At 38.6% G+C, this 26,888-nt stretch overlaps 1 protein-coding gene across 2 annotated transcripts in view; it reads right to left on the reverse strand.

The window, feature by feature from the left end:
- Positions 1-838: 838 nt before the first annotated feature.
- The window catches only part of nyap2a (neuronal tyrosine-phosphorylated phosphoinositide-3-kinase adaptor 2a), a 43,352-nt gene continuing 17,302 nt past the window's right edge, over positions 839-26,888 (reverse strand). For both annotated transcript variants that reach the window (XM_052577343.1, XM_052577342.1), the window contains exons 4-7: positions 16,260-17,444; positions 8,449-8,607; positions 8,250-8,371; positions 839-5,678 (exon numbers count right to left, since the gene is read on the reverse strand). In XM_052577343.1, the coding sequence (XP_052433303.1) occupies positions 5,448-5,678; positions 8,250-8,371; positions 8,449-8,607; positions 16,260-17,444 (1,697 nt within the window). In that variant the 3' untranslated portion in view covers positions 839-5,447. The remainder of the gene's footprint in view (positions 5,679-8,249; positions 8,372-8,448; positions 8,608-16,259; positions 17,445-26,888) is intronic.

Here is a 26,888-nt window from a genome sequence, read left to right on the forward strand (position 1 = left end):
AAGTAGTTATATCATTATATCATTTTTTTACTGACTGACATAAAGCTGAGATTATCGTTATCATTGGCAATAAGCTAAGCAATCAGGCAGTTAATTTAATGTGATGTTAATCAGGAGAATTCTTTGTTGAACTAGCAGGCTATCATAACAGTATATGCTAAGCTAACTGGCAAATTAGGTAGCTTGTTTGAATTGTTCTAAAACACTGACATTTTATTAGTTAAGAAAGCACAGAAAGTTATATTGTGGACTTTCTATTCACTAAATAAAGTGACGTTACCCAAAATAATTTGAGTCAAGCAGTGAGGAACTCAATATATTTGACACAACACCTAGTTATGGTCATGACTGATTAAAAATGTAATATTTCTTGCCCACACAAGGTTATTAGATCCTCAAATATTTATGTTGCTAACATGTATAAATGTTAAGTTTTGGGGATATCCTTTCAAGCAGTGTGTAGGCCTGTTTTCACTGCTATTGTTAGCACTGGGGGTGCTCATTTTTGAGTCACGGTTTCAAAATATGAAAAAAATATTAAGAAGCACAGCTGTTCTAAATATGAATAATAGCAAGAAATGTTTCTTGCATAGCAAATCATAAAAACAGCTTATTAAAATGATTTCTGAAGGTCCAGTGACACTGAAGACCGGAGTAATGGCTGGTGAAAATCCAGCTCACACAGATAATTTAAACAAAATATATTAAAATAGAAAAGTTATTTTGAATCGTAATACTTCACAATATTACTGTTTTACTGTGTCAATTAAATTCAGCTTTGGGAAGAATATTAGTTAGAGAGTTTAAGACCTGAATGAACAGACATACAACAGCTATATGCAAAAACATATGTATTTATTTTTGTCATACTCTGTAAATAATAATAAAAAAAAAGTGATACAATAAGCATACTCTTTTCATTTGTACTCTTTTTTTGACATTCTAAAATAAAAATACTAGAAAAGGTAAAGACTGCAACACTCTTGAGTGCAAAAGAGACACACACACACACACACACACACACACACTTGGACACCACTGTGCTTATGTTACACTTCCATAGTGCAACAAATGCGTCCACTGATTAAACTAGAGAATATTTACACACTGCAAAAACCCCAAACTGCAAAAAGATTGTGTGTGAATGAGAGTGTTTGTGTGTCAACCACTATTTAAACTTTTTTTATTTTAATATTATCTTACATTTCATCATTTAATTATGATGTATACATACTGACCCATTTTTTTCACTATTTCTTTTTTCTCAAACTTTTAGGAAACTAAACATTTCGTATATCAGAAGATCCCTTTGTATGGGTAAAATATATGTGCACTGGAAAATTACTGCAGACGACTCTGGATAAATTGGCTCTTTTTGTGGTAGGTGGTAAAAGAACAAACCCCCGAAGCATTCTCAAAGTATGCCACAAAAACCCGTATTCTAGAAAATTTGATGTTACACGACATTTCACATTAGAATCAGAATGAATCAAAGAACATTTGCGTTTCAGGTTCCATGAATGTAACTCTGGGAAATCATTGTGTTGAGTGATATACATCTGGTACTGAGAGATCGAACTCTTCTAAACTCGCAATACAAAGATCTGAATGGTTTCAGATTTCCCCAGAAACCTGAAAATTCCCATTTTGGCTTTTCATCTTTATAGCTTTTAGAAACTATAAAGACACATGGCTAGATTAACTGTAACAACATGATGGAATTTTGGATTTTATGTCTGCATCTCAATTTGTTCTATACATTGTATTCTAGAAAGCGTTATCGGGTGATACATCAAAATACACATCCATGCATGCTTTTTTTCTAATACGACCACACTCCCTTGCAAGTCAGCTTTAAGGTTTTATGAATTTAGCTAAACGTTAAAAGTTCACCAAAAAAAAAAAAAAAAATGAGTGTGATTTAGTGATCCTCAGGCCATCCAAGAGTTTGTTTCTTCATCAGAACAGATTTGGATAAATACAGCATTATGTCACCTGCTCACCGATGGTCCCTCTGTTGTGAATGGGTGCCGTCAGAAAGAGAGTCCAAACAGCTGATAAAAGCATCACACAAATCCAGCCCATCAATTAAATTCTTGTTAGGTGAAAAGCTGGGCGTTTGTAAGAAACAAATCTATAGTCATTTTTACATGAAACTAACACTTCAAGCCAAAATATTCGTCCATAATCCCTGATTTGTTTTTGTTTTTTCAGTGAAAAAGTCCATCAGTCCATCTGTTCTGATGAAGAAACAAGCACATCTACACCTTATGTAGATACACTTGAGGGTGAGTACATTTTCATTTTCTGGGTCAACTGTTCCTATAATGTTAATGTAATACACAGTGTGTTAATGTAATAAATTCAAAAGTACTTATTTGAAGCACAGTAAACTGGAATGCACTGCATATGAAGAACACTATACTGTTACTGCCATCTACTGGTAAATTATGGTACTGCATCTCCGGGGGTCTGCAGAACTGAGGCACCCCTCTGATTTTGGTCTTTAACCTTTCCCCACTAACTACTAAATTTTTGTGTGTTTTCATTGCAATGTCTAGTTATGTTAGTAGGATTTGTTCTACCTTCATTTCATTGCAAACCTATATGACATCATTCTACTGACCTTTAAGCCCCTCCCTAAAGTCTTTTTTTAAGTCACAGTGAACCCAGGTCTCCAAGGCAATGCTTTTTACTTGGATGCCAGCTTTGTACATGTGTATGTGAGCATGTGCAGATACAATTTTTGAAAAGTGCCTGTATTTTATGTGCATGTGTACATGATTTACATTGACGAGTGTCTCTGTGTCGGTTTCATGTGTTTTAAATAAGAAGATTTGGATTGTGTGATGGGGATGGCAGTGAGGGGAGGGGCTTCAGACAACCGGCCCCATCTTTAGGGGTGTGGCTTGATCACACCTGAACAGACATCAATCAGAACTTCTGCATGACATCACAGCCCCGCCCACAGCAGTGCAAAGAACTACAGAGCACAGTGTCTCCATGGCAAAAATTGCCATTTTTAATTGGCAGATAAACATCTGTATTGGTCCTTCAATTACTGACGGCAAAGCCAGCCGATTGCTAAATGACAACATCACCATTGCTCATTGGCTATTCCACATCGAATGAATTTAAAAGGGCACTGTGAATCCAGTCCGTCTCTCAAACCATCCACATTCTGTTTTCTAGACCCTCCGGTATGTTAAAGGGATAGTTGAGCTAAAAATGTCAATTCTGACATTCTCATTTTTTTTTTCGTTCCAAATGTGTGTGACTTTCTTCCATCTATGGTGATGCAGAAAAATATTTTTTAATTAATTGCTTCAACTGTGCAGTCAAAGTCCGGGAAGTCCAAAACAACATTCGATCTAATTGAGTTTTTCATTGTTTAGACAAAAGAAAGAAGTCATACAGGTTTGGAATGACATGAGTTTTCAGTAAATGATGACATACAGTAATTCTCTATTTTGTGTGAATCTCTTTTGGGCCCAAGACATACTCAATGCAAGTACATGAACACAATGGTTGATTTCTCACATTATTGAGAAGTGAAATTCATCACAATTAATAATGAAAGAAGACATTGTTCTCAGCAGTCCTATTCTGTGGTCAGGTCTCTTTTAAGTTTAGGTTTTGGTTGGAAAAGTTTGCAAGAGTTTAAAACACAACAAGGCTGTAGAAACGGACAAGTGAGTAGGTGAGTTTTCCTGCTAGTTGTTAGCAATCACCTTATTCAAGACACGTAAAATCTTTAAAAAATAATCACTAGTGGGGAATTACTGTATTTAATGTCTTAGTACAAAACTCTTGAGCTTGTGTTAATCACAGACGGTATTTCAGGCATTTAACCAAAAACCCATTAAAAAAAAATTTGAAATTCAAAAATCTTATGTTTAGGTGGAAAATGTTATTTTCCACATTTTTCTTATGTGGAAGTCAGTGGTTACCTTCAACTGTTTGGTTACCAACATTCTTCTAAATATATTTTTTTTGTGCTCAGCAGATGAAAGAAACTCATATAGGTTTGGAACAACTTAAGAGTTACTAAATTATGACAGAATTTTCATTTTTGGGTGAGCTTCCCCTTTAAGAAACCAATCACTTCCAGTGTTAGCAACGCATTTGTGTGTGTACTTGCATTTAGTATGTTTCTTGCCCCAAATTGTTTGATCTGATTCCAGACATACACAGAGAAAGGCATTTAATCTCCTGCCATGTTAAAACGGTGCTTGACTTGCTAGTGCGCAAACTCTTATGATAACTAGTTCACATATATTCAGATGTGCTTGAATGCACCAGCATGGCTCTTTGAGTGCATGGTAAAGCTATGGATGAAGCCTTGATGAACAGCATCTGATCAGAGTAAATGATGGCCTGGTCTTTTTTTCTGAGCCTTTTCAGTATGATATTGCCTGCCCTTGACTGATGTCGTAGTGATATATGAGCATGTAAACTGACAGTATGTCTGCATAGTGCTTCATAAAAGGACGGTGTCAGTATTCAAGATACTATCTGACATGGCAGAGGACAAGATTTATGAATTTTCATCATCCAATCCCTGACCATGTGCAATCCTTCTGAACCGCCCATGATAATTTTGTACCAGTTGTATTATGCGTATGACTGTCATGTAGCTATTAAGGTTGAACATTCAATAAAGTAGTTGAAAAGCACCAAATGTTAGGCGATCAAGCAGCTGATATTAGTGTGTGTTTGTGAGTTGCTCACAAATTGAATGCACCAGCTGACCTCGCAAAACAGAAAGTGCCCTTGCGGTTTATCTGACCGTACACTCAATATCTGACCAACTGCCCGAGATTTACTTTAATAACCCAGTTATCTCATAATCCAATCTGACCTGATGTCTCAAAATCCAGCCGATCGCCTTCAAGTCCAACCCAGAAGTCAAAGGAACGACAACCTGACACCTCACGATCCAACATTTAAAAATACAACCACCAAAAAATATAGCATTTTCAAATAAACTCTCCATAGGAAAAACAGACAATGAACAAAAGCGCCGTCCATGCCATAAAACCAAATGCATAGGCATCAAAAACAACGTGTTTTCTCAATGGAATTACTGCACATATTTCACCACACATTATAGATTATTTCCCCAGACACACAGATGAGTGCCACATATAGAAACACCCCCAAAAAAGATAGAAAATAAATAGAAATACCATTTCGAGTGTACTGTGTACTGTTTTCACTGAAAGATCTCATTTCGAGAGTTCCTCTTTATAAAACCGCTAATCATATTTTATATTAAGACCATTATCTTCAATATAAAAATATCAAATATTAACAGCGATAGGAAACCAGGGAGTTTCGAGAATCCATCACTGTGCATTTCACTCAGTCCCGCTTCCTGTTAGCTGTCAATCAGTATTTGGACACGCCCCCCTCAGTCTCCATGGCTGTAGTTCACTGGTCACTCTTTATATAGCAGTGTCCCAGAAGACAGTGGTTTGGGTGGAGTACGGAGGGGGCCCGTATTTCTTGCCCCCATTGGTCTTCTTCCAGCTGGGCAGGATGGGCATGCTGTCCTGTTTGCACAGGGCTTTGTCTGAAGGTCTCTGTCTGGCTTTTATCTCCTTGCACAGGTGACGTTTCTTCTCGATCATCTCCATCATGGTGCTGTCCCCACATGCCCAGGGCATTGGGGGCATCTAATGGGTGGCAAGGGCGAGACAATGTTGGTGCATGCAGAGCTGCTTTTAATTTTGTAGCCCTTATATATTTTTTTAAGGGTGAAGGCATTCACAGTGTTCTTTTAATAATAAACGGTTTGTTTAATAATTAATGTCCTCTAATAGAGTCAGAGCAGTCTGAATGCATTGCCATTCAGTTTAATGCTCTCTCTCTCTCTCTCTCTCTCTCTCTCACACACACACACACACTTAATCATCTTAATCATGTACACACATATTAAATTGCCCATGCACCTGTACAAATACAAATTAAAACAAATAGGCAACACAAATTCACTATAGCTCTGTTTCAATACCTAGTGAGCTGCCTACATAGGCAGCTGCCTACTAAGACAGCATTCTAAATGTCATGTAACCAATAAGTGAGTGATTTGGGAACTCTCTATATGGGCAGCAAGTCTGTGTCATTCAAATATCACTTCTGTGAAGCATTTATATGTATTATTATTATAGTTACTAAAACTATAAAAACAATTTTATTACTTAAAATAAATGTTGTCTAATGAAACAATTTACTGATTTTATTTCAACTGTTCTCATATGCATTTAGTTTAACAGAGTAAAAAAATATTACATGATAAACTTGGCTTGGCAATTTACTGAAATCAGTTGAAGTAATGAAATGATTCAAACTGAAATAAAAAAATAATGATGTTTTTTTAATATAAAAAATATAAAAAAAAAGAAAAAAAATGAATTACTAAAATAATTAAAACTTAAAAAATGTAAAAAAAAATTGCTAAATTAATAAATACTATATTTGTGTATACATAATACTAAAATACTTTAACACAGATTTGAAATTACTTATAAGGACACATATAATGCAGCCTTAAACTGTGGCTAAAACACGGTTTTAGGAGGCAGCATAGTAAAGTTGCCTTAATAAAATGAGGTTTTGCCAACTAGGTTTTGTAACAGAGCACATACTTGCAGACATGCACACACACACACATACACACATATACACATACAGTACACACACGTTTGTGCTTTTCAGAAAGGAAGCAGCAGACAGACACAGAAAGTATTGATTTTGAAATGATTTTGACAAGGTTTTATTTTTTGTTTTGTTGGGGTTAGTTTTATCCCTTGATTTTTAGGTTTATTTGGGTTAGTTCAATCACAGGCGCTAACAATCAAACACACAACTGGGGAGTGAGAGTAGATCAGACAGCATACTAAATGTGTTTTATGTCTTATTATGTTATTATATTCTGAGTGGGTAATTGTGTACGTCATGTCTGTTTTGTATGGCATATTACAGTGTTCCTATAAAAGAGTGGGTGTTTTCTCGTCAGCTTTCGTCAGTTGTGATATAAAGAGTGTGTTTTGGTGAGGTTGTGTAGTGAGTTGTGTAACTGACTCCCCAGTCTCTGTGAAAGTGACTTTGACGTGGAAAACATAATCATTATTACAGGATTTTTGTACATAATACATTAGCTCTAAAAACCTGCTCAAAAAAGGCCACACAGACAAACAGGAGAGTGCATTTGACATGTGACACTGATATAAATGACATGTCTGGATACATATATATATATATATATACACACATCAAACAGCTGTTTTTGAGTTTTAGTTTTAGTTTTGAATAGAAAATGTGGAACTTTTGATTTAAAGTGGCACTTTACTTAACATCTTTTTCTTTTAAAGTTAACAAGTGCTCAAACGTTTGAGGTCAGTAGGATTTTTGTTTTGAAGTTAATTAATTTATACTTTAATGTCCGCAAAGATAAGATTGATATTTCTTTTGAACTGTCTATTTATCAAAGAATCCTAAATTCAGCATATTAAAAGGATTTCTGAAACATGATGGGACACTGAAGACTGCTGAAAATTCAGCTTTGCCATCACTGAAAATAACAATAATAATAATTTTCAAGCAGTTCCTAAGCTCCTGAGGCTATTTTGAGGAAACTGCCAATCATTATGTCAATATTTCAATCAATTTCAATCATATGGTGTATGCTTTGGATTGAGACTCTTTTAAGAATCAGTTTTTTTTTCCAGTTTCATGGCATTAACAGCTGTGTTTGATGTCTGTACATCTGAGAAACCCCACCACAACGTCTGAAACATTGTGATAGAGACCGAACAGATTGAGGATGCTGCGGGTCGAGAGTAAAGCTGTCCGCCGTTGCTCTGAAGAGGTTCTCATTCAGATTCAGATCAGTTGAACCTTCTCTCAAGTGCTTAAACTGTCTGATGTATAAAACCCTGATTGTGGATCTCTTGGCATAAACCGACTGAGGACAAATTAAATGTGAGAGCCTCTTCAGAAGCATGATGGGAAGGCAGCCTTGATCTGGACCAAACACAAACAACACACACATATGCATCTACATAGACAGACGATGAACACTGTGAGCACATAAAGCAGCAGAGCAGCAGACAGAATAAGATTTACACGCAGCCGTGGGTTCAAAGGTCAAAGACATGATATTATTGCTGACAGACACCAAGATAGGAACCGAATTCCACACGCATGCCATCTCTCGCTCATTCTGAGGAATAAGGGGGTTGTACCTGGAACGGGGTCCCGCACGGATGGGCGGAGGTGTCGGAGGCGTGTCTTTGGGGCGTTCCCACAGGGGACGGGACTCCTGATGTGGATGCAGAGCGTCCGAGTTTACACCCCGCTTTTGTTTCTAAAATGAAATAGAATATGTTGAATAAGTCTCTAAAATTATCTAAAAAAAAATTTGTGTTTATAGATAGGACGCACCTCCGAGCATGGTGGTCGGGCTGATGGAGGAGCGGCCAAGCCGACTGGGCGTGGCTGTGGGCGTGGCTGATTGTCCTGTGGGCGTTTCCCAATCCTGTGATTTTGGAGAAGAGCTACGAAGGGCTCTGTCCCTACTGTCACTTCTCCCTTTACTTTCACCTAGAAGAGAGGTAGAGGTAGAGATTTCAGTATGCTGTATAAGTCTCTAACTCTATGTTATTATGAGAATGATTTTGCAGTTTCATGAGTGCTTTGATTTGTAATAGTGCTGCAGTACATATATATCATCCCTAGGTGTCACAAAGGGGACTAAACAACTTAGAATACAACCCTATCTTATTGCTATTTCTGCAGTATACAGTATGTATTTTGTGCAAAGTGTGTTTAGAATGTCTGCATGCATGAAATAACTGAATAACATTTTTCAAAAATATGCAGTGCACAACAACAGTTCAATTTTCAAATTGAAAAACCTGACATAATATCAACAGTAATTATTGTTTTATGTTAGATTTATTTGATCAGACTGCTAAAACATTTTATACTCTATAATATTTATAAAAATGTATACATTAAATATATAAAAAAAGTTAAAAGTTTCAGTTTATAAAATAAAAGGACACCATTTGCTATATTAATATATATATATATATATTTTTTATAAGTTTTGTTTACTTGTGCTCAAACTTGACATTTCTGTGATTTTCCCCTACATTCTTTCCTCTTTAATACAGTCAATCCCTTTATCTTTGTATTTTTTTCATTCCATCTCTCTCTTAATCTCTCTCCCCTCACAGGGGATCCATTAGCAGTCACATTCATCACGTCTTTCACTGGCTCTGAAGACATTAGGGAAATTGCTTTACTAACAGATGAAAGCTTTTCAATTATTTCAGCTGGCAAGAGTATCTGAATGCGTGTCCATATCTTCCATACATACGTGTGCTTAGCTGACACTTATGGGCATAGGAATTGAAGGTGACATCAGCATATGTCATCATTGTGTATGTGTATGTGTCTCTCGACTGAAGCCTTATGCTAATAAAAAGCATGAGCTACTTCAGTTCATTTCAGTTCATGCAGCATTGCAATGAAGTTGCAAGGGTTGCGAAACAGAATCGTGCCATGCTGTTCCATAGCGGCTGCATCTTAAATTCATTTTAGCATCTAATTCACTCCAGGAATAGGTATCTTTTCCACATACACACAGGACCTCTTTTTAAATCTGTGAATTGGATCTGTTAAAAAAAAAAGAAACTAGAAAACCGACTGACGCTGATTCTTATGAGCCAGCTCTTTTTAGAAAGTCAAAGACATACCGTATTGGCACAATCAGTGTAATCTGAAACCTGAATGAATCATTTGTATGAGCCGATTCTTTAGTGAATCAGTATGGCACAACCAGTGTTGTCCAATTTCCAAATGAATGACTCTTATGAATCAGTTCTTTTTAGTGAACCAATACATAAACCACAAGTGAACCATATACATGCTGTATACCAGTGTGGTCCGATTCCTGAATTAATTACTCTTATGAGTCAGTTCTTTTTCATGAATCATAAACATACAGCATGGCACAACCAGTGTCGTCTGACTGCTGAATGAATTAAAATTATGTACTTTTTAGTAAATTAAACACAGCTTACAACTCCTTGTTAGTTTGTTTTTTCTTATGACAATGCAAATGTAAAAATATTATATATTATGTATTTTGTCTATATTAAAATATTATATATATATATATATATATATATATATATATATATATATAGGCTATATTTGCTGTCAAAAATTACCAATATTCTTATTTAAAAAAAGGAAATAAAAATAGTGTGTCTCTTATATCTTATAGTCCTCTGCTGACGTTGGCAATGTTAGCTTATTTTGCATTCTGGTTTCACATTAGCTACACGAAAACCTTATTTACCATACTTTATCTCTCTCGTAGCACACACACACACACACACACACACACTGTCTGGCCACGTCTGTTGAAATCCCATTAGTCTGTGGTGTCCTGCTCCATTAGTCTACATTTAATTAGTGTCCACTGTCATTAGCGTTGGCCGCTAATGCTAAGACTGCGACAAATTTATCATATTTACTTATTAACATGCACACAGTCAATGCCTGGATATAGTCTGTGTGTGTGTGTGTGTGTGAATGTGATTCCATTAGCAAAGGGAATTTTAGCTGCATGTTGTCAGGAATGTGTTCTTGTCAGTGTTCACAGGGTCAGGGTCTTGTAGGGGTGTTCTACTAGGCTTTTCAGCAAACAGCAGCCAACGTAGAAACATGTGCTCCTCATCCAGTTAGAGTGAAATGCCATGCCAAATATCCTTTGGCACTCAGAGGTAATGGACACAGACGACACCACTGAAACAAGAATAAAAGACACAGCAGGAGCCAAACAAGAGACATGATGTAGTTTATCTCCAGGGTCAGCTCTCGTTTAGGGATCTAGAGATCAACCTCTTTTAGCGATCATTTGTTTGTAATTGCAACTAAGAGTTTTCTTAGCTTAAGGGATTTGTTGCAATCAGGAACAGAGGTGGGGAGAAACAGATTCAGATTCAAACACAGGGTAAAAAAAATAAAATAAAATCCAAGCTAATTGTGTGATAAAGTTAAAATAAGGCATAAAGTCTCAATGTGGGATATACAGTTGCATTAATGAACTTTAAAGCCCAATTGCAAGATATAAAGTCATGTTGTTAGATACAAACGCGCAGTTATGAGAAAACAAAGTAGCATTTGAAACATAAAGTTACTACTGGCAATAATTAATTTGCAATTATTTAAAAAAATAAATTACAATAACCCTTGTTTTTTATGTATTAGTTAATTTTTATAGTGAAGTGGAAAAATTCTTCCATAGATGAGACTTAAACTGCTGTTAGAACAAGTAGCAAGTGATAAAAAGTGATGGAGATATGGAATTAAAAGAAACAGAAAATCTGCAAAAGCACATGCACAATTATGCATAATTATGCAAAGAGCATGCATAATTAAGCGTTCACAGAACTTCTTCAAATATGTATTATATCAGCATGCAGTGGCACAGATCTTGTGAAGCAATCTGAAGTTCATCAACATAAATTGGAATGGTTGGATTCATTTTATATGGATATATTATATTTGTATGTTTTTATAAATAATTTTAATATAATTCTATTGATATATTTGTATATTTGTAAATTTTTATATATACATCAAACGTGACGCGCTAACATGGATGCAGCCAAGATGCTGCCGGGTTTGCTTCAGGGAATGTTTCTTTTTTTTTTTTTTTTTTTTTTGTTAAGAAGCTTCCCAATGGTAACCTCGACAGGACGCACGCCTGTTTCACACATACTCCTTCTGAAGTGCGTATGCAGTCCGTGTGTGTTTCGTATGTGGTGCTGAAGCAGCACGGACTAATACTCATTATTGTGTTTTCTCACAGGACGCATTTGCAGTCTGTACTCGGTACATGAACGATCGCTGCACTGCTGCAGACGCACCGCTACTGGAACGCAACTGGAATCCGTTAACATGGGTTAACGGAAAAATAAGCACTGCAGACGGATTATGTGTGAAACAGGCATAAGGTTGTTTGCACCTTGTGCCATGTGGAATTCGTTTACAGCTTTCTCAAGCACTTTGTGATGCATTTTGGAAACAGGAAATGAGCACATGCACCACCTGTTTTGAGAAACCCGTTCTCAAAGACTTAACGTTATTTTTAGTCATTATTTTATTTGGGTAGCACACATATTCTGAATGCCTTTGGCAGAATTCAAATGAGCCATTTTAATCTAGATTAATCTAGATTAATTTCCAAGATTACAGTGAGATTAATCTAGATAAAATATATATTATATATATATATATATATATATATATATATATAGTGATGTCAAAGAAAAAAGTTATGGAAATCTATGCTGCCATAAAGATTAGAGATTAGATGGAATAGAAAACAGAGAGGCGCTTTGAAACTGCCAAAATGAAATTGTCATAATGGAAACTATAACACTATATGTAAGTATTTTGTTGCACTGGAGTCAGTCTGTCTCTGTTTAATGGCATATTCTTGGAAGGTCCTGATCAGAATTTCTTCTCAATCATATTTTCTGTTCTCAGCCTGACAGCTAACCTGATCTGCCATTATGGTCATGTTACTCAGATCAGCTCTCTGTGTCACAGCAGGGCACAATGTAAGCACTTCTGTGCCTCTAAATTATGCTAATATATGCCATCCTCAGAGCCATAATGATGAGGAAATATATTAAATGCATAAGATCATTATTAGTATATGCTAATGTTACCTTAAAATATGTGAAGTTACTCAGACACTTAATTTTAGAAACTATTAAGCTTTTCAATGCTTCAGACAAAGCACTATTACATTTAATACAGCTGCATACATTAAGGCAGGAGACTGCTGTCTGTTAAGTGTGACACCTCATGGACCTGTTTTGTTGTGTTTTCTTCCCTCACGTGCTCTGTTTGACCTAGATTCTGTCTCAGTTTGATTATGTCACTTGGTTTAGGAGTGTCTGCTTAATTATTTTCTATTGCTCCACTATATTAGTTGTGTTCTGTTCTCTGTTTTTCATCAGGTATATTATGTCCGTCCTGTGTTTGCCCTATTGTGGATTATTAAAGACTATTTGCATTGTTCATCGTCTTCTTTGTGCGTTTCATTCACCGTGGCTGTGGCATTAAGCTATTTATGGGCACTGTAGGGCATGATAAAAACAAACTCATATCACATTTAAATTAGACTGATCTTTAAGACAGATTAATGCACAAACACTTTTGCGTGCCACTTGACACTGGCATGTATTCAGACTCTGTATGACTTTCTGGCGCCGAATGGTGTCATGCTGAGTTGTAGTAGAATTCCCTAACAGGATTTGGACAGGGATAACTGCCTGAAGAGCTCAGTCATTGATTGTTTTATCCCTAAATGGGCGGATCTGAAAATACCCATTTAAAGCCCAAGCGTGAAGTTTGAGTAAGAGTGACCTTCAATATGGGATGTGTAGAGAAGGTGGTTTATTCAATCCATGACGCGCCATACAACATCTGTAATATCAAATAATCAGATTATTTTAATAGTGAACAGGCACTGCCATAGACATTTAGGCTGATATTATCATAAATTGTTTTTATATTATGGCTGATAGAACAGCTGATATTGATCTACAATGATCAAAAGATCCTAAATCTTTATAATCTTTAAAAAAATTAAGATTTTACTTTCATTATTTATCTTGTTGCGATTTATTTATTAATTTTTTTGGCATAGAAACAAAGGGCTTTTTGAATAATGTAAAATAGGACATCATATATATATATATATATATATATATATACATACATACATACATACATAGAGACATAATGCATATAAAGAATTAATACTTTTATTCAGCAAGGACACATTAAATTGATTAAAAGTGACAGCAAATACATTTATAATATTACAAAAAAAATATTTTTGAAAATTCAGCTTTGCCATCACAGGAATAAATGATTCTTGAATTTATTAAAATATATTACAATATATTAAAAACATTCTGTAATAATATAGCATTTGCAAGGTTTTTTAACTCACAAGACTAAATCTGAATATCAGAAATGGATGAGCGAGTTCTGATCATAATCTCACATGTGTCCAAAGCCGTGTTTCTTAGCAGACTGATGTTGAGCTGTAAATAAGAATGAGATACTGGTGTGTTTTGGATCGCTGTGACAGATTCTTCACTATCTCTGGCTTTTCTCTTGGTGTGTCAGGCAAACACACACACACATACTAATGCCAGCAGCCTGTTAATCTCACACACCTCCACACTCTGTCAGCCACGAAGCCCAAGTCACAGATCCGTGGAAGACATACTGACAGGAGGAGTCAGTGTGTGTTTGTGTCTCTGCTGAACTGGGTACCATAAAATTGACTGTGATGGCCAGACTGACCTGCTTCTCTGTGTGTGTGTGTATCTGTGTGGTGTATGTGCTTTATTATATTAAGGTGGGTTGAGGTTTGGCTTCTTATAAAGGCTTCTGGTTTCTTAAAAAATAACAATAGTGTGTGTTTGTGTGTGTGTGTGTGTGTGTGTGTGTGTATTTGGGGTTCATCATTAAAGCCTTGACTCACTAATCTGAAGTGTTTCAGAATGAATCCATCACAATTTGAATAAAGATTTGAAAGGCTCATGAGGAAGGCACTCAACTACCCTCGCAATGCAACAATCTGGCAACCTTCACATTTGATGTGAAGAGGCTCTGTTTGGGTGGGAGAATCTGGGCCTCACACACTGTAAGCATGTTGAACGGTCTGTGCGTAGGTTGATCGCTCAATTTTTAATCTGTGAACGGGCTCAAACACACACTTGCGCACAGACACACCTGGGGTGATGGAAGTGGACCGTGGAAATAGGACATGAAAGCCATCTCTCCTCCACACATGAGAAAAAATAATAGTCTGGAAAAAAGTCCTTAGCTGCAGCTCTCAAGATGATTACACACGCTCTTTAAACCCAATCAGGCTTTGCTGTATGAGACAACATCCTTCACTTTGAAGCTGTAACTGAGACGGCTACCAATCGCCCCCAGATATCTCACAGTTAACCCTTCAATTACAGTATTTGCTGGGTTTAACATTTTTGGATCTAATTAGTTTAAACTCTTTTCTAGATTGCTTATTTTGTACTTGCACTTATATTAATAGGCTGTTATTTTCTTGTATATTTCACATATAACAGTTTCATGGACATGGACATATTCCAGACAGTATTTGTGGCTTAAAAACAATCACAATTTAATACAAATAATTTCAATTAAATCAAAGTTACTGAGGCACAAAGCTTAAAATGAACTATTATATTATTATATTATTCTTCTGTTAAATGTGTGTGTTATTTGAGCTGTAATGGTTTTATCGTAATTTGTACAATTATTTTAGGGTTCATGGTGTGTTGTCCAGTTTTACTACATCATTGTGATGACATCATTTTAAACAGAAAGGTTAGTAAGTGTTTTTTTTTTTTTTGTCAGAAAAATCATGTGAACATCCATATTGTTAACATTATGTGAATATACATTTGAAACTGAGTATTTTAACATTAACAGCTTGGTTTTGTTCACTTCCACTGCAAATGTCTCACTGTAGCCCAGATAATGTTTTTTTTCCCCTTTTTTTTAAGTAAATGTCTTTTTTTTTGTTTTTTTTTATGACGGACAAGTTGAAATATATTTTTTTTCAATCCTCCTTATGGGAAAAGTAATTTCAAAATTTGAGAAATGCACAATCAAATATCCTTCTAAACCATGTACCATTTAGTGACCAATGCATATAACTTAAAAAAATTGAGACAATTTAATTGTAATTTAATTATTATAAAACCTGTCAACATATTGGGTTCAGATTTTTTTTTAAGGAAAATATTTTAATTTTAATCTAAATTTAAATCTTATCTAATAAAATATTATATAAAAATGTTCAATCTTCTTTAACTTATTTCAACATTAATAATAGTGAGAAATTTTCTTGAGAAGCAAATCAGCCTTGAAATCAAATGATTTCAGAAGGATCGTGTGACTGAAGTCTAGATGCTAAAAATGCATCTGTCATCACAGGAATAAATTGCATTTTAAAAATATATTAAAATAATAACAGTTATTTTAAATGGCAGTAATATTTATCAATACTACTATTACTGTATTTTTGATTAAATAAATGTAGCTTTGATGAGCATACAAGACTTATTGACAAACTTTGTATTTGTTTACATGTTTAGTTCAGCTATAACATTTTTACTTACCATCCGCTGACTCCTTACTCTTGCGGCTTCCAGAACCTTTCTTCAGCATGTTCCGTCCGGAAGAGAACAAGTTGCTGAGCTCATCCAAAGGACTGGTTGGCGTACGACTGCCTCGACCTCCCGACCCTGAGCTTGAGCCTGACGCAGTGGAGACGTTTTGCATGGACCCTCCGTGCACACTGGAGGAATTCGAGAGCCGCCCGCTCTCACGTGATCCATGCTGAACCCCAGATGCACTGCGAGGAATCGTCCCGGTCATGAGAGCGTCATACGGCGGGGGGCGCTTCAGGGTGAGTGGCGTTAATGCACGACCCATACTGACAGGGGACGGGCAGGCGGAGTGGCTCCTTGGGTAGCCATGCGCAGCAGATGACCCGCCGCTTTTATACAGCGCAGATGGCAGGGGTGGAGCAGAGGACCGTCCTGATGCTGTGATTGTTTGCTGCTCCTTAGTCTCTGCTGATTTCTTCTTATGATGATGATGATGATGATGGTGGTGGTGGTGGTGTTTACCAGACACCTGCTGCGGCTCCAGCTGTGGTCCAGGGTCGGCGCTAGTTGGGGATGCACCAGGTTTCCCATACCCGACCTTGTCCAACATGGGAAGTTTGGTGACATCCAATGGAGTAAGAGGGGATTCGTCAGAGTTGGGGGAACATTGGGCTGGTGCAGGTGGGAATACTAGTAGAGGAGGCCGATGGGAAAGCAGATTCGGGAATGGGGAGGGAATGTCACACAGCGAACCACGTGGAGTGGTGGGTCGTGTAAGTTCGACTTCTGGCACCATAGAAGTGGGACACTGCTCCCATCGTGACTGAGCATGGTCTAAAGATGAAGGTAAATCATCGAAGGCAGGGTATTTCATCTCCTCGTACACACTTTCACCTTGGTCGTCCTCTTCATCGCCATTAGCGCCGGCAATTCGACTGAAGTCTCGTAAGATGTTCCCCACCATCTCTATATAAACAGGCTCCGTCTCATCGTCGGTGTCAGGGGCGGGGCTTTGATTTTGTGATGCAGACTTCTTTTTGTGTTGCCGCGGCAGAGAGGCGGACTTAGCCTTGCTGCCATGGTTTTGGATGTAAGACTCGTCAAAGGATGTGCTGAGTTGGGTGTTGGGGTTACGTTTGGGTTTGGGTGGAGGCATGCGACGGTACTCCTCACTGCAGGGGCGGGATTTAGATGCTGTGGGCAAGAGAATAGAAATGTTTAGGATTTCTTTCAACATGGAATTCAACAGTGCATCTCATTTAAATTAAATAGTAGGGGTGGGCGATATGACCAAAATCTTATATTACGATATGAGTACTTTTTTTTACAATAACAATATTTCACAAAAAAGTTTTTTTTTTTTTTTGCTTTAAATAAGGCCTTAATGACATCAACATTTTTGATTCCATAGAAATGTGATAATTCTTGTCACCAGTGTCAATATCTAAAAACTAATACTAGCCTAAATGAAAAAAAGCTCACTGAAGACAAGTAAACAGCCAGTGATTCAATAAGAATAAAAAACGAATTAACTAAGCAATAGGACAGAACATACAGTAGATCAAATAAATAAGAAATTCTACATAGCTTGTATAAAATAATCAAATGTATAAAAACACTGCATAGTCTTCACTGTGTAAGATTAAATAAATCTCTTTTATTTAAAAAAAAAAGTGATTAAGTCAAGAGCAGTGAGAGATTTTCTCTACTTTTTTGTTTGTATAATGTGAATGACAGACAGCAGGAAGACTGCTGTCACTTTAAGAGCATTTTGACACATACAAGTGTGGTTTAAATCGTTCAAGGCCTATAAAGCGTTAAAAAACTTAAGTTCAATACTCCCATAGTCTATGAGCACTGTCTTCATACGTCTCTCTGACAGCATGCAACATATAGCGAAATTAGTTCTCTTTCACTGCTGATTGCGGTATAAAATCATTTGTTTGTGTTTATAAAACTGCGATGCTTAAAAACGTGTGCAAATGATACAATTTAGTGACCATGTAGCACAGCAACTTCCCTAACCTTGTTACTGCGATAGAGACGACAGCTGAATATCTCAACTGGTTAACAAATTTCATCTGGTTAATTGTGCCTACCGTTATATTGCCCCCCACAAGTTGTACAGCATAGCAGTAAAGTATTACAGTATTGCAAGGTGTTATCAGAGTGTCATGACATACATTAGCAGGAAATATTAGCACTGCTAAGCCTTGGCAGAAGGGTCTTCCAACAGCTTCTATTATTTTTTATGTCATTGCTAACCCACAAAAATGTATGGGGCTGCACAGGGCCATTACTAGTCTATTGTGCATGTGATCGTCTTTGATGCCTCACATTTTATTCGTTCTGCTCGCATCACATCCCACCGTTGCCCTCTCAGTACAGTCACTAATCCTGAATGTGTGCGGTTATGAAGTAAGTTAATAGGCTTCTCCAAGGACTTTTTAGAGAGAATGGAGTTTAACACTCTGCTTGAGACAGGATTAATTATACACAGTTGAGCTACCAGTGCTGAGGAAGGAGGAAAGCAGGCCACGCTCGGTGTGTGTGTGTGCAGCTGTGTTCTCATTTACAGGGTCTCTACGAACTGAGTAGGGCATATCTGTAGAAGTTGTCTTTTTTGGGTATAATAGGATATATATGTGTATGTTTTGGATATAACACAGATGCAAAAGCCTCTTAGTGCCGTCTGAAATTGTCATCTAAAATGAGCTTTTTTTTTTATCAGGCTCCTATGTTTAGGTTCAGTAATTGTACTCTAATGGCAATGTATACAGTTGGTTCTTTTCTATGCAATTAAAGTGACATAATGGAACATAAATATAGAAGCCTGATAAAAATGCTCATTTTGGAAGGAAATGTCAACAAACACACACACACAGTTGTACACACACTCATAAGTTTACATTGCAGAATGTGCAATATTTTAATAATTGAAACAAAATTGTTATTTATTATTTAGTACTGTCCTGAATAAGCTATTTCACAGAACAGTTGTTTACATACAGTCCACAAGGTAATAACTTAATTTATAAAAATGACCCCATTCAAAAGTTTACATACCCTTGAATCTTAACAATATGTGTTGTTTCCTGGATGATCCACGACTGTTTTTATATTTTGTGATAGTTGTTCATGAGTCCCTTGTTGGTCCTGAGCACATTCTTTGGTTTTCCAGCATCTTCTATATATCTGAACCCTTTCCAGTATTGACTGTATGATTTCGAAATCCATCTTTTAACACTGAGGACAATTGAGTGACTCATGCATAACTTTTACAAAAGGTGAAAACATGTACTGATGCTCAAGAAGGCCACATAATGCGTTAAGAGATGGTGGGTGTCAATTTTTTAAACTGGATAATCAGGGTAAATTTGTACTTATTTTGTCTTCTGGGAAACATGTACGTATTTATGTAGCTTCTGAAGTCCAGTACTAAATAAAAAAATGTGATGGTTAAACAAAATGAGAAGAATTTACACATCATCATCCTGTTCAAAAGTTTACACCACCACCACCTCTTAATGCATGTATAATGAAACAACATACAGAACTACCAAATTTTGCAATGAGTTTGACTGCATCATAATAATTGCTGTTAATAGTGTTCGTTATCTGTTTCGTTATCAATGAGTTACCATTGATAAGCTATATAAAGGCTATATAGACATAAATTAGATGGGTAAATGCCTGTTGCAGGTTAATATGGAAATAAATGTGGTTTATTTATGATATATATCTGTAGTATTTACATGGTGTTGATAAATTGCCTTTCCACTTCCTGTGCAATGATACATACCGATACACTTATTTCTTATGCTGTATACCCTGTGAAGTTCACTTTGCATTATCGACAATTGGAACGTACCCTGAGTGCACTCCTGCCAGTAACTGGTGATGTCAGCTAGAGAGCTAAGCTTTGTGGGAAGAGTTCATGGAATAATCAAACAGGCAGTTTCCTACACACACTGGAGGGCGGAGAGAAAGAGCTAGAGTAGAGAAAACTAGGTCATTTTAACTTCATGAATGAATTTCATCCTGACTAATCATCTCAGCGGAAAGCAACTGTTTCAGTTTCCCCCCACCCCCCTCTTGTTTACTCACTCGCTCATTCTCCATCTTTCCGTCATTTCTCAGCTGGCTCAGTGGAGGGCAGCTTGACTGACCCTGACCAATGGCAGAGCAGTGTGTGTGAGTTTGTATTTGTGTCTTGTAGTGTGTCTCTTGCCAACAACAAGTGCAAGTAATAGTTAATGGGGCAGCATGGGATGTATGCTAATTTTTAATCTCCTGTAATGCTGGCTGAAGCTATAATTACGTTATTCTCTAGAGACTATAGATCCTGTGTGTGTGTGTGTGTGTGTGTGTGTGTGTTCATGTTATGTAAAGGACATGACAGGGGTTTATATCAGCTTTGTGCTGGAACTCTGTGATACACAGATGGAAAGTCAGCAAGAATGACAAAATGATTTCACTTATCATTCAGAAAAAGACTCAGAGAGATCACAAATGACAGAACGAGGACAGTGACTTGGATTTTCTCAGCAAATTTACACACACACACACACGCGCGCACACACACACACACACACACAGATAAATTGTACACCTTCTAAGAACCACCTATGTACTTCTGTTATTAATACATTTAGTTGAACATAATTTCTGCACCCTAACTCTAAATGTGCATTCACACTAAATAATAAAATATAAAGACTAGCAAATAAAATGAAATAAAAGTCTGGCGAAAAAAGCTGTGAAATGTGTGTAAATGAAAAATACTTTGGCATGTAAGCTAAGAAAAAGAAAGAAAGAAATGAATATGCAGTTGTAAGATATGAAGTCATACTGTGAAATATAAAGTTGCATTATTTATTTTTTTTAGTCCGAGGCTAAAATTTATTACCATGCTTTATTCATTTGTTCCCTCATTTTAAGTGAATGGTGACCATGATTTACTAAAATAATATTAAATGACCACGAATATAATATAATATAATATAATATAATACAATATAATATAATATAATATAATATAATATAATATGAACCCAAACACAGAAATATGAATCCATATTGTTTAGAATATAGTTAGGTCTCTTCATGGTTGGTGCCAGTGTGTGTGTGTGTGTGTGTGTGTGTTTGTGTGTGTGAGTGAGTGTGTTGTAAGTGAATTTGATGACTGTGACACGGGAACATATAGGGCACTGTGTTCTAGAAGACAGCAGGTGCATGATGTACCTTCCTCTCACAACACATCCATCTCTCTCTCTCTCTCTCTCTCTCTCTCTCTCTCTCTCTTTAAAGCAGAAGCAGTCTTATATTGTTGTTTCCCATCAGACGATGTAGCGAATGCTGTATCTGTTATCTAGTATTACACTGCTGATTTAATACAGATGTTTATCTGTGCTTGTATGAGTACGATAATGCATTTATATTGATTTCCCTCTAAATTAGAGGTGAAATAGTCTCCGCCAAAGAGATATACAGTACAGATATACGCCACATGTCATTAAGTTTAATATGATGCTGTTTAAAGAACACTGCTCATGATTTATTGAGGTTTGCATGTATGTCAGTAGCTCTCTCTCTATATATAGGACATACATGTTCTCTTGACAGCAGGTCAGCACAGAAGATAATGCACACTAACATACACAAGCAAGCTGTCATATATGCTTAAAAAGATCAGAAGGATCGGATGAAGGAAGAAAGAGGGTTGCTATGTTATTTAAATATAGTACTAGAGCATTTCCAGATTTGTATGCTATAGTTTTACCATCTGATACTATCCTATACTTTGGTACCAAAACAGTAAGAGGAATCATGGAGGAAATGTATGTAGAGTACCATAGTAATACCATATTTTTGTACCATGGTTATTATTACATATCATTTGCACATTTACCATAGTAACTCCATTGTATACTTTGAAGTACCTACGTATCATTGTATATGAGCAAGGTAGTCAATCAGCAGTATGGTAAATATCAAAGTACCATGGTACCACCACAATAAAAGCAGAATAAGGAACGTTGGAGAAGAAATTTTATATAATGTGATTTCTGCACGTGTTGTTGTAATGCCATGGTTTTTACTGAATTGAAGAACCTTTTATGCTAAAATAGCATGTTTATGAATATGAAAATCATTAAGTACTATGGCATTTATTAAAGTATCATATATAAAGTATTATATCAAGTATGGTTTTATCATATAATACTATCACTGTGTCATGGTACTACCATAGTTTTTTTTGTAAGAGGACTCATATGGATTAGAAAATCAAAAGTACATAGAGTAATGTGATGTTACCATGGTTTTGGACATTAACTGCACAGAATACTTTGAAGTACCTTGTAAATATCAAGGTAACTAAGCATTGCAGTCAATCAGTACAATGTTGTAAAGAGGTGGTTTACTGGGTTTTTTCTAGACTTGATTGTGTTCATGGAGTGCAGTCTAATATGTGTTCATGCTTCGTTTTTAAAAAAAAAGACGCATAATTTTTCACATAAATTACCTTTATTTCACACTGATCTATCCCTCTGACAAATGCCTCGATTTAATTCCTGTTATTACGAAGCTCCTCCCTCAGAAATACGCGATGGGCTGCGATTGGTCAGCTGGCTCAGTGTGTTGTGATTCGCTAAACCTCCTTGAGTGCATCTGAACATCCCGCCCCTCTCAAGCTCAGAAAGGTTGTACTGTAACATCTCGGTTACGTATGTAACCTTGGTTCCCTGAATAGGGAACGAGATGCTGCGGTGACGTCACCACGTATAGGGAACACCTCTGGTGTGACGAATGTCTGAAGCCCTATACCATCCCGCCAATCCTATTGGCCAAATGGCGCATAGCACCACCCTGCGCATGCGCACGCATGATATACCTGGGTGCAGCGCGCCATTTCGCTCAGATTTCATGACTGAAGATGAAGAGTTATCAAGGTACGGAACGGCCAGAACCGCAGCATCTCGTTCCCTATTCAGGGAACCAAGGTTACATACGTAACCGAGATGTTCCCTATCATAGGTCACTTCGATGCTGCGGTGACGTCACCACGTATGGGAACGATATACCAAAACGCCTGACGTACCTGATAACTGAGATCAGAGGAAGCATCTGCTCAAGCGGAGAGAACCCGGGAGCCAGGAGCCATCCTCACATCCAGACTGTAGGACTTGATAAAAATGCTCGGTGAGGACCATCCTGCCGCAGCACAGATATCATCCATAGAAGATCCACTGAGAAAAGCTTGAGAAGAAGCCACAGCTCAAGTGGAATGAGCCTCAATTCCTAAGGGCGAAGCGAGTCCGCGCGCCTCATAGGCCAAAGAAATTGCCTCCACCAGCCAATGGGACATGCGCTGCTTTGTAACCGCATGGCCCTTACTTTTATGTCCAAAACAGACAAACAGCTGGTCAGATTCATGCCAAGGGGCTGTACGATCCACATAAGTCTTTAAGCTCTCACAGGGCAAAGACTTAGATCTCTTGATCCAGCCTCAGCAGGTGAAAAAGCTTCCAGGAACACTTACTGAAAGCGAAAGAGGTTAGATGCGACCTAGGAACATAGTTAGGCCTGGGCCGCAGCAGCACCTTCACAGAGCCCGGTGCAAATTCCATGCATGAGGGTGAAACAGAAAGAGCCTGTAAATCCCCAACTCTCTTGAGGGAGGATAAAGCCATGAGAAGAAATGTCTTAGTGTCAAGAATTTATACGATACGGGCTCCAAGGGCTCAAACGGATGCCCTGATAAACCTAGCAACACAAAGGATAAACCCCATGAAGGAACTCGAACAGGGCGGAAAGGCCTCAGCCGTCGCGCACGCTGTATGCAACGAGAAACTAATGGATGACGCCCCATAGAGGCACCGCCTAAGTATTCGTGGTAAGCTGAAATGGCTGCCACGTAAACCTTAAAAGTGGCTGGTGTTACGCCATCCGAAAAACAATCCTGGAGGAACTCCAGCACTGAAGCCACTGGGCAGTAAACTGGATCCACATTACGATTGCCACACCAGGCTGTAATCAGTCTCCACTTGAAAGCATATAAGCGTCTCGTAGAAGCTGCTCTAGAATTCAATATAGTCTCAGCGGTTCCAACAGAAAGACCGGGACATACTAATGCACTCCGCTCAGTGGCCACGCCCACAGTTTCCACAGATCCGGCCTCGGGTGCCAAATCAGCCCCTGTGCTTGTGATAATAAATCTTGCCTGAGGGGAATCTCCACGGAGAGCCCGCTAGCAGACTGATAGATCCGCAAACCACGGCTGCGTGTGCCATCGCGGAGCCACCAGCAGCAGCTGTTCCACTCTGTCCCGCCGTATTCTGCATAATACCGCTGGGATCAAATGAATCGGAGGAAAGCATACAGACTGGTCCTGGGCCAGCTGTGAGCTAATGCATCCACGCCCAGGGGCGATGGGGGGCATAGGGAGAACCATAGCGGGCAATGCGTAGTCATGTTAGACGCGAATAAATCCACTTTCGCTTTGCCGAATACCCACCATAAAAGATTCACCGTCTGGAGGTGTAATCTCCATTCTCCCTGTTCCAGAGCCTGTCTGGATAGCATATCCGCTCCGAAGTTCAAACGTCCGGGGACATGAACAACTCGGATCGACAGAAATTTTCTCTGAGACCAGAGAAGAACATGTCTCGCCAGCCTGCACAGGGGGCGAGAGCGTAATCCTTCCTAATGATTCAGGTATGAGACAAACGCTGTGTTGTCTGATCTGAGCAGCACAAGACGGCCGATCAGCAGATTCGCGAATTACTGGAGAGCCAGAAAACTGCCAGTAATTCCAACCGGTTTATATACCAACTGCGTTGTGCAGCTGTCCACACTCCATGGGCTGATAGCCCTTGACAAACAGCTCCCCAACCGGTCAAAGACGCATCCGTCGTGACGGTCTCTGGGAAAGCTCAATCCCCAGCCGAACCCCGGTAGGAGAAACTCGGTTGGCCTCCATAGTTTTAACGACATCACACAACTCCGTGTCACCGAAATCGTCGGATGCGGAAGACAACGGGGTGAAATATTTCGTCTTTCCGCCCACTTTTCCACTGAAAAGGGGCGCATGTGAAGTAACCCCAGACAAATTACGGGGAATGCCGCTGTCAATCGTCCAAGTGGTTAACAGATGGAGGCCCTGGAGCCGCAACGGGGCCAGAGCTACATCCATGCACTGAGAAGTACGGGGTCTACGACTTCTATAGCCCCTTTGCTCAGCAGAGTTGACATCTCCTGTCACAACACTGCTATTACCATCAGTCTACCACCGTGGAAAGAATTCAGCGGAAAGAGGCGGGCCTCTAAAAAGCGAATTGGTGTATCCGTGACAATTGTGCGTAACACCCATTGAGAAATGCCGGGCAAGCGTTACACGCGACCCAAAACGATACTAGCAGTTTCTCAAATTTCCGCTTTCTGCAACGTTGTCATACACAATGTCCGTGCACGGAAAAGCCTGCGGCATTCGTGCACAGGGGAAGTGTATGCATAAGAGCTATTGCGTCCCGTTGTGTATAATCCTGAACGTGTCCACGGCAGGAATTAGACCAACGAATTGAACATCAAGCTCTGCCGCTAACTAAAACGGCGGCTGTGCGAGCCGTCATAAATGGGTCGTCTGTGTAAGACCCTAGAATCACCCCTCAAAATCTGAAAGCTGGATTGCGCAGTGTCTGAGGGATTATTAGTTATTATTTATGCCTGGCGTCACAGCCCGATCCAATGCTGCTCGAAGCGCTGTTTGCTGCGAGACAGTCAATGTCAGAGCGTAGGGACTGCAGTGAGTGTGTTAGATGCGCATTAGCGGTCCAACAGCACTCTATAGTGGAGGGCACAGTCCCTGGCGAACATGAAGTAAAGCGCATGCGTAAACTCGCTGCGTTTCGTTGTGTATAATCCTGAAGCGTATCCACGGCAGGATTCAATTCACCAAGATAAAAATCGGGCCACGTCGCCATTGCGAGAACGTGGCGGCTGTATGAGCAGTCATAAACTGGCCATCTTTGCCAGCCTTTTGTACCGCCCCTCAAACTCTGAAGGCTGGATTGTGCAGAGTGTCTGAGGGGGCGCTCAAATGATAACTCAATCCAATGATGCTCGAGGTGCCTTTGCTGCGAGACAGTCAATGTTAGAGCATGGGGACTGCAGTGAGAGGGTTGGATGTGCATTAGCAGTCCAACAGCACTCTCTAGTGGAGGGCACAGACCCTGGCAAACATAGAAGGAAAGCGCAAGCGTCAAACTCGCCGCGTTTCGTTGTGTATAATCCTGAAGCGTGTTCACGGCAGGATTTAATCCAACAAGATGACAGTAGGCCACGCCGCTAGCGAGAACGTGGCAGCTGTGTGAGCCATCATAACTGGCCATATTCGCCAGTCTCTCGTGGCGTCCCTCAGACTCTGAAGGCTGAATAGTGCAGAGTGTCTGAGGGGCGCTCAAATGATAGCTCAATCCAATGATGCTCGAGGTGCCTTTGCTGCGAGACAGTCAAAGTTAGAGCGTGGGGACTGCAGTGAAAGGGTTGGATGTGCATTAGCAGTCCAACAGCACTCTCTAGTGGAGGGCACAGACCCTGGCAAACATGAAGTAAGGCGCATGCGTCAAACTCGCTGCG

Source organism: Carassius gibelio, chromosome B15, assembly GCF_023724105.1.
Source record: "Carassius gibelio isolate Cgi1373 ecotype wild population from Czech Republic chromosome B15, carGib1.2-hapl.c, whole genome shotgun sequence".
Taxonomy (NCBI): domain Eukaryota; kingdom Metazoa; phylum Chordata; class Actinopteri; order Cypriniformes; family Cyprinidae; genus Carassius; species Carassius gibelio.